The sequence below is a fragment of the Quercus lobata genome, chromosome 4 (genome assembly GCF_001633185.2).
Source record: "Quercus lobata isolate SW786 chromosome 4, ValleyOak3.0 Primary Assembly, whole genome shotgun sequence".
In the NCBI taxonomy this organism is placed as follows: Eukaryota; Viridiplantae; Streptophyta; class Magnoliopsida; order Fagales; family Fagaceae; genus Quercus; species Quercus lobata.
The window spans coordinates 18,277,844-18,287,894 of NC_044907.1; the positions used below are offsets into that span (position 1 = coordinate 18,277,844).

At 33.7% G+C, this 10,051-nt stretch overlaps 1 protein-coding gene across 1 annotated transcript; it reads left to right on the forward strand.

The window, feature by feature from the left end:
- The first annotated feature begins 669 nt into the window (after positions 1 to 669).
- On the forward strand, positions 670 to 3,769 carry LOC115987347 (receptor-like protein kinase FERONIA). The gene is made up of 2 exons (XM_031110873.1): positions 670 to 2,368; positions 2,732 to 3,769. The coding sequence occupies exons 1-2, from the start codon at positions 709 to 711 to the stop codon at positions 3,727 to 3,729; spliced, it is 2,658 nt and encodes an 885-aa protein (XP_030966733.1). The 5' UTR covers positions 670 to 708; the 3' UTR covers positions 3,730 to 3,769.
- The last annotated feature ends 6,282 nt before the right edge of the window (positions 3,770 to 10,051 follow it).

Here is a 10,051-nt window from a genome sequence, read left to right on the forward strand (position 1 = left end):
AATACAAACAATATTACTAAAAATCTCTTATCAAAATGCCTGAATTTGGGCATTGAGTATATACATTATTAGCCTAAAAAACGAATGAGGATGAAACCAAAAAATCCCGAATTTACCAATTTCGCAGAAACACCATGAAAAAGTAAAAACTCTCTAGAATTTGACTGATTCCAAAAGCAAGCATGGGTCCCCACTAATTAAGAAGCAAGGATATGTATATATCCTGAATTTAATAATGAAAAGATATTATGTTTATAATATTTTTATAATATTTCCACAATAAATAATAGGGGGTCAGTTATTATTGGTTTAAATCTGAATTTAATACTAAGATTATTTTTTTGTCCAAATAATAGCAATTAATAATAACTTACTACTTAAAATTTATTATAAAAATATTATGAAAATATGGTAGACAAGATATCATTTTTGTTTAGGAATTTCTCATTCACACCACGAAGTAGACACTCCCTCTAGAATTTGACCGAGTCCAAAAGCAAGCATGGGTCCCGCTAATTAAGAACTAAGCAAGGAAAATTTGGAAGCACCATTTTCTGTACGTACCTTACAAACCTACAAAACACTGGGGTAGATTAGCATGATCCAAGTAGTTCAATAATTTTTCTCAAATTACTTTGGTATATCTGGAACAGAAAGGACCCCCTTTCCTCCTCTCTAATTTGTTACAGACACTTACCTCTTGCACTCATGAAGAGCCACCCTATACTCACACCTATCTTATACATCTGCTGCTTATTCTTCCTTCTTTCCTATTTAACAATTGCTACTTCTACACCTATTTACAAACCTGTTGAAAATATTGTCGTTAACTGTGGCTCCCCTGGCAGCTTGAAGGGAAATGGTGACCGTGACTGGATCGGAGACAAAGGCTCCAAGTTCGCTCCAACAGAAGAGCCTAATCACAAATCTGAAACCTCTGAAGCCCAAAGCCAAGTCTCCGTCGAGACTGTCCCCTACATGACTGCCCGTTTATCGTATTGGCAATTCACATACGTGTTTCCGGTCACTCCTGGCCCGAAATTCGTCCGGTTGTACTTCTACTCCGATGTTTACTCAGGTTTTGAAAGTTCTAAGGACTTTTTCACTGTCAAAGCAGGTTCGTTCACCTTACTTAGAAACTTCAGTGCTTTCATTTATACTCATTCATTGGACCGAAAGGATATTTATAAAGAGTTCTGCATCAATGTTGATGAGAATCAAAAATTGAACTTAACCTTCATCCCTGTTACAAGTACTTCTATGAATTACCATGCTTTCATCAACGGAATTGAGATAGTCTCCATGCCTATGGACCTGTACTACAAGCCACAAGATGTCATTAAAGGTGAAGAATTCGTCCCAGTTTATGTCGGCCAACCTAATCCGATCTACATAGACTACAGCATGGCTCTTGAAATGGTTTATCGATTAAACGTGGGTGGAAGCGCGATACAAGCAAAGGAAGACACAGGCATGTTCAGAAAATGGTCAGCGGATAGAGATTATTTGTTTTCTGGAGGTTTTGTGCCTCGCGATCCATCTTTGAAGCCAAAATACACAAAAATACCAAATTACACTGCACCTGATGCTGTCTATCAGTCTGCAATATCAATGGGTCGAGACAGAACCAAGAACAGGCAGTCTAATTTGACATGGGGCTTACCTGTTGATACAGGATTCAATTATCTTGTGAGGCTCCATTTCTGCGAAATACAGTCCGAGATACATGCCAGTGGAACAAGGGAATTCTATATCTATATAGACTATCAGCTGGCTGAAGAAAGAGCAGATGTACTATTGTGGACTGACGACAACGATACGCCTTACTACAAGGACTACGTGGTGATGATAAAAAACAAGGGTAATGATACACATCTGCTTTCCATTGATCTACACTCTAGATTAGATGCTGATTTGATCGATGCCATTTTAAACGGCGTGGAAGTATTCAAATTGAGTGACTCAGACAACAATCTTGCCGGAGCCAATATTGCAGCTCCATTGCTTGATCAACAACCTTCTGGGGCATCCAACGAGTCCAAGTCAAAGAAGACAACAATATTCATTGCCATTGGAAGTGTTTTGGGCTTATTAGTCGTGCTCACTCTAGTTTGTTGCATGGTTCTCTGTAAACTGAAGAAGACCAAGCACTACGGTTCTTACCATCCATTAGCAAAGTGGCGGTGGTGGTCTAGGCCAGATCCCTACAGAAGAGAGTTCTCAAGGAGATCAGCTTCATCACTGCCTGGAGAACTATGCCGCTACTTCAGACTAGCTGAAATCAAAACAGCAACCAACAACTTCAATGAAGATCTAATTATCGGTGTGGGTGGCTTTGGAAATGTTTATAAGGGTCTGATTGAGCAAGGTAATGTATAATACCATGATTATCTTTTTATTTTTAGTTTTTTCCTGAACTTTTCCTAATTGCAGTAATACCGGGATTTCTAACTGCATATAATTAAGATTAGTGATACTATTTTAGGACAAGTCTTTGCATCTTATAGTTTCCAAAATAATATAGAAATTAGACATAAGTCGTAAATATTTTTGTTTACACACAATAATATAAGAGTGGACCGAGTGGTGTTAGCTAGGGTTAGTGCAAGTTTTATTAAATAAAACTTACAAACCCATATGCCCTTATAGGTTATTAAAATTCATCAATCATATTTATTGTCACATTTATTGGGTTTTTAAAAACACAATAAAACAATATTTCATCCTCCAGGTAATATGATGGTGGCAATCAAGCGCATGAAACAAGAGTCTCGACAAGGTGCTCTTGAGTTTATGACAGAGATCAAAATGCTTTCTCAACTTCGTCATGTGCACCTTGTGTCTCTCATTGGTTATTGTGATGATGAGGGTGAGATGATACTTGTTTATGAGTACATGACAAATGGTACCCTACGCCACCACCTCTATGACACACCTAATGACCCCCTCACTTGGAAACAAAGGCTCCAAATATGCATAGGAGCAGCACGTGGTTTGCACCACCTCCACACATGTACAAAGCATCCTATTATCCATCGTGACGTAAAAACAACAAATATTCTATTGGACGAAAAATGGGTATCCAAGGTGTCAGATTTCGGATTGTCCAAAATGGGTTTGGATAACACTGCTGTTAGTACCCTAGTAAAAGGGACATGGGGGTATTTGGATCCAGATTATGCAAGACGCCAGCAATTGACAGAGAAATCCGATGTGTACTCATTTGGTGTAGTGATGTTTGAAGTGTTGTGTGCCCGGAAGGCACTAAATCCAAAACTCCAAGAAGAGCAGAGAAATTTGGCTAGTTGGGCTCAGAAATGCATTGATAGAGGGACCATAAGCAAGATCATTGATTCGTATCTGACGAACGAGATAGTGCCAGAGTGTTTAAAGGTGTACGTGGAACTTGCAGAAAGTTGTATATGTGATCATGGTATCCAACGGCCCACAATGAATGATGTGATGGAAAAGCTAGAGTTTGCATTAGAGCTCCAAGAGCAAGCAGAAGCAACCAAAGATACTAATTCAGAAGTGGTATCATTCTGTGTTGCCACTGCTAATGGAGCTCCTTGGTACAACAATTTTTACCATGGACAGGTGTTGGAGTCGAATAGTGGAACTGAGTTAAGTACGATCAATACTGGATTAAGTTACCCTAGTCTTGATTCTGTTACTATTAGTATCACAAGTGAAGATGTCTCATTGGGCACTAAAAACAGTAGTTCTTAAGCTTTGTAATTATTATTGTGTCTTTCTATAGTGAATAACTACGATACGGTGTGATAATTGACTTATTGTTATGGAAAAAAATAAAATAATATATATGAAGTCAAAAAAAAAAATTCCTTTTGCTTTTTCAGATGTAGTAGATTACCAAAGATTTTTCTCTAAATGAGTTGAAATTAAGATTGGGGGGCAATTAATTGACCTTTAGTGAAAAAAAAAAAAAAAAAAAAAAAAAAAAAAACATCTACATTTATTTGCTAACATTTTTAATTAAATAAATTATAAAACAACAATTAAGTAAATGATTCAAATATATACAGTAATTTCTTCTATGTTTAATATTTGTTATGGTTCCTATAAGGAAGTCAAAATGAACCTTTAATTCTGAAAAACTTGAGAATTTGACTAGCACTTATAGAAGTATCGGTTAATATGTAAATTACCAATATATATATATATATATATATATATAATACCAAACACACCATTTTACTTTTTGAGTTAGCTAACGTGCGTTTTGGACTACAAAACTGAACCAAACAGGCACCTAATTATCTATCTATTTATATATTCAGAGACTTTTCTGCAAGAAAAAACCAAACCGTGACCACAATAATGGGGCATGGTTCATAGATGAGACATTTGAATGCGTCAAGACCAGCACGAGACAAAATGAAAGGATGAGAAACACATGTGTGGCAGGAGTCAAGACTTTTCAAGGGGACTAAAAAAAAAAAAAAAGACTTTCAATGGGACAAAGTACCTGGACCCACAATCTTGGAGACTTTTGTAGGAGACAAGAACCTGGACCACATCCACAATCACGGACTACGCATAATAACTTGTACTCTCAACTAGGGGTGTGCTTGGGTCGGGTTGGGTCGGGTTGAGGGAATTTTTTGACCCGACCCACTATGGTGGGTAAAAAAAAATTCGACCCAACCCAACCCATCACATAAGTCCAACCCAATCCAACCCAACCCGCGTGGGTCAGGTTGGGTCGGGTTGAACCCATGGGTTTGACAATTTTTTTTTATTATTAAATTGAGTAGAAAAAAAAATATAAATATTAATATATTAAAAAAACCTAAAGATTAGTATCAATGTAACTCCTCAAAGACTCAACACTAATGACTAAACAACAATAGTAATTTATTAGAATTTGTGTGAATTAATTGGCTTTTATATAGGATAGGAAGAATTGGTTATTTAAAAAAATTTATTAATTATATAATATATTTTATATATATATATATATATATATATATAATTAGTATTAGTAGAAGGAATTGAGGAAATGCAAATTATTAAATATAATATATATATATATATAAAAGTGCCCTACAATTGATTTTTTTTTAAAAAAAATTATTAAATATAAAATATATATTAAATATGGGTGGGTCGGGTCGGGTTTGGCGGGTTTGTAATTTTATGACCCAAACCCAACCCGACCCGCCATAATAATTTTTTTGATAACCCAACCCAACCCACCAAGCCTTAAAAACCGACCCAACCCGGTGGGTCGGGTCGGGTTGGGTCGGGTTTGGCGGGTCGGTGGGTTTTCTACACACTCCTACTCTCTACTAGTTCCAAGAAGAAGCCTCAATACTTTTCCAATGGGCCGATGCCTTTTTGTATCTATCTCGACATGTGGTTCTTCTCAAAAAAAAAAAAAAAAAAAATCTCGACATGTGGTGTGCGGTCACAGATTCATAGATCTGTCATGGGAAAAATACTGTATGTGCTAAGCGTACGTGATATCATCTTTTTATTAAATATCATTTTTTTTATTATAAACTCAGTTTAAAATACTATTATTATTATTTTCATGTGTATTCTAATAAATATTATTGTTTATTAAAAAATACTAGTTGTTTCCCGTAGGGTTATACATGAGTTGATTTGGGTCAATTTTGAACTCAACCCGAAACCAACGAGCTCAAGTTGAGTGGAAGATGACAGGACCTACAACTGACTACCAATTAACACAGGTCGAGTTGGATCGAGCTTAGGTAGACGATCGGTTGATTTGGGTGAAACCGATTAAGAAGTGGTGGTGGTGGCGATCTAAGTAAAGGAGAGCAAGACTTTGTCTGAACTGAGCAGAGAAGAGAATGATATCACCGAATTTGAGCTGCAAAGAGATCGACGTGGTTGAATCTAGCCAAATTTGTGCCAAACGTGGCCGAATCTTAGTGGATCTATAACAAACATGGCTGGATCTTAGTAGATCTGTGCCAAATTTGGCCGGATCTAAGCGGAGGAGGCCTTATCATTGCCAGATTTTGGTGGATTCAACCTTAGTTTGATGGGTTTCTTGGTCGGGTTGGGTGGGCTCAGGTTTTAGAAGAGGAAACTGCCACTCAACTCGTCAGAGTCAGTTTCAGAGGCTTAAGACTGGCACCAACCGCAGGAGGCGTCAAATTGGGCTGCGGTGGGTCGGTTTGTCGGTTTGCTTGGACAGCCCTGGCCATCCCGTTTCTTGATGTGAAATGTTTCACATGACAGTTGTATATTAGGTAGTATAAATACTATTACACACATTTTGTCACACACAAGATTATACACGTCTCTAATATCCATTGAAATCGTGAGTTACAATTTTAGTGCATTTTATGAGTGTGTGTAAACTTGAGTATATATATTAGGGTGTGTACAATAAACATCACCCATCACGAACACAAATGTGAAAGAGTATGGATATTGTTAAATACGAAATGATCAGAGCCTAAATCAAAATATCAATAAATGTGATTAATGTCAGATCAATAATATAATAAATAAATAGCTAGTTTTTCTTATTAGATAAATTTCATGAACACAACAAAATCTCACAATATCTTTACAATAATCTTATTTTGAATGGTTGTGAGTTTGGGGTATAATTTTATTATATTTTAACATATGGCAAATTAACATCTCAACTTGTTGAAAACATAATGTGAGATTTTTTATTATAATAGTAGAACTCTTTACATTACATTTAAAAATGATGAATCAGAATAAAATTAAAGTTTAATTATACATTTATTGCCTGTTTTGGTCCAGCTTTTCAGCTAGTTTTTAGATTTTATGTACAAATATTTAGTGGGTTCCAATTTGATCAATTGGTAAAGTATCTTTTTTTTTTTTTTTTTTTTGAGAAACAGACCAAAACCGGCCGAGCTATTTTATTTCTAATAAATCAAAAAGAAAATGCTTTAGGATATCTGGAGGAACAGACTCCTTCCAGATAGAAACAGGAAAAGACAATCTGGCTCTCTGAGCTAAGGCATGAGCCAAACCATTACCTTGCCTACGAGTATGAACGAAAGAAAAAAATTGTAAAGAACTAGCTAAAGAAATAAGAGATATTGGGATTGATGAGTCCATAAAAACCATTAAGGTCGTCCATCTTAATGGACGATCATTGTATCATAAGTAGGCTGTCAAAGATAGATGAGTAACAGCCCAACACATTCAATAACGACCATCAAAGGTCTTAAACTCTCTCATCAAGACAAAGAACGTTACAATTAAGGTAATAATCACCCTCATTTATGTCCAACAGTTACCTAAGTCACCTATAAAAGGGACAATTTGTTCATTTTCTAAGGTATGTCAAGAAACCACTACAAAATGCTATTTATAGTAGAAAAGATATGGGCTGATACTTACTTAAGCATCAGAGGCTCCCCCACCAGGCACAATCTGGTGGTCTCTTCGATCAATTCTCTTTATCTTGTAGGTCCCACAAGATCGTCTAAAGCTCCGGATTGGATGAGTGATCCAACTGACGATTTTGGCATCATCAGGGTTCAATTCCTGCCTACACCAAAACTAATTAGTGTCTTGGTCTGGTAATAAAGAGCAGATTCATTAGAAACAAACGTCATAAGTTGATACTCTGTAAAAAAAAATGTACAAATTTTTAAAACTCACTTTTTCTTCACTTTTTATAATTTTTTTTTCAAAATACAAACATACTTTAGCACACATTCAGTAAACAAAATAGCAAAGAGTTAAATAAACTGGAGCAAAATTTAGCTACAAACTTGGTTATTGCCTAAGACTATAACTTCCATTAAAAAAATTAATTTTTCTTCACTTTTTATAACTTTTTTTTCAAAATACAAACATACTTTAGCACACATTCAGTAAAAAAAAATAGCAAAAAGCTAAATAAACTGGAACAAAATTTAGTTACAAATTTGATTGTAACCTAAGGCTATATCTTCCATTAAAAAAATTAACATAACTACGTATTTTGAAAATCTAAATTGATCATAAACGCACGCTTAATCCTCAACTTTTATCACATATTTTATTATGGTATTCATCTTTTGAAATGTTTGTTTTTGTTGTTGATTCTCACTTCAATATGAGTAATACAATAGATCTAACAAAAAGTTACAATAATTTCTAATTTAAATTGTGTGGCATGTTAATTTGGGAATATTGTAAAATTATTGTGACTTTTTTTTTTTTTTTTTTTTTTTCCGTCCATTGCATTCTATATTCATAGATCTTTTCACTCAAATAACACCAAGAAAACTGTTTTCATCATAGCTGTTCTCTTCTCTAGCCACCAAAGGCTAGACTAGCCTTTAATCAGTCATCCCATATGGCCCATTTCTTACGCATACACTATATATGTGATTACTGATTATTGCTTTTATGAATGGTCATTGTCCTCACTTGGATGAGGATGCATTCAAAATAATTTCCCATTAAAGTGGGGTAATATTTTGGATGGGATTGGGAGATTTTCTTTCCAAGCATCTACCTCTAACTTGTGTCATTACTTTTCCACTTGTTGAAATCAAAGCTTCCAAACAATTTTGACGATGTTCACACAGTAGTTATTAGACGGGTGGGTAACCTGTATAAAGGGTACATTAATGATAGGGCCACCCCATCTGCAATAAATGGATAGACTTAATCCTGGTAAATGGTTTGGATCAACCAGGTTCAGGTTTGATCCAGTGGGGTTTAGAGTAGAAACAAGTTAAGCCTAAATGGGCTTTAATAACACTTATATTCAATCTTTCACAAATCGGATTTACCTGTATTTTTGTTTGTTGCAAAAATTAAAAAAAAATTTAAAATTTTTTTAAACATATTCTTTTTAATTTTGATCTTATTTTTAATAAAAATAAAAGAACAAAGACTTGAAATAATACATAAATGTATAAATGAAAAAGTTTAGTTACAAAATTGGTTGAAACCTTAAGTTACAACTTTACTCAATAAAATAAATATTACTACATATTTTGAAAATCTAACCGTTGAATTACATGTTCTTTATGCTCTTAATATATATGTCAAATTTTGTGTCAATCAAATGTTATTTAATATATGATCTATAAGCTTATATTTTATGCATAATTTTAAACTACAAACTTGCAATTTAAATATATTTTATTGATGACATAGCTATTAATCTTTAATTTTCTAGAAGTTTTGCAAACTTGAGGATATAAGAAGAAGATGTAATCCAATGGTGGATTTTTCAAAATTCATCTCTAATAAAAAGATATTGAGTAAGGTTGTAGTCTTAGACTATAACCAATTTTATAGCTAAATTTTGTCCATATATAAAATAAGAAATAAAGTCAATAGAATAATAACTAGAATTTTAAATTTTACCAAATAATAAATAATCATGGTAAGATTATGTATGGATTGCATAGGAATACAGTTTTTGTTTAAGCCATGTAATTCAAAAATATTTAAAAAGAGCTTTAAAAAGACAATAACATCTTATTACAGAAAATAATTAAACACTAGAAACATATCATACAAATTCCGTATAAAAATAACTTTGACAGATTTAATTTTTTTTTTTTTTATAAATAGTAAATTTTTACATTATAAATATTTTAACATTTTCATGTAATATGAATGGCTAAAGAATATTAGATATAAAAATAAAAAACAAATAAAATTAATGAGTAATTGAAACTTCTTGCTATAGTTTCTTTAACATACATATTCATATTTTTGTTAGAAAAATTTAGAAAATAAGTTTCTTTAATATACATTTTCAATTTTTTTTTTTTTTTAAGTCGAGTAAAAATAAACTCAAAAATTAGGAGTGTTTTCAATTAAAAAAAATCGTCAAACAATGCAATGAGAGATGATGGTTGGTAAGTTTTGGTCTTGACAAAGGGAGAGCTTTGATAAGAAAGAGTGCAAGATCAAAAAAGTAGAAGATACTCAACTGGCATAGAACATCCTAAAATGCCAAATTCCTAAATTTTCAAAATCCTAGATAGTGTATTTCTAGAGATTAGTGAAGTTGTGGGGTTCTTAACTTAAAAAATGAATGAATTCATTTACT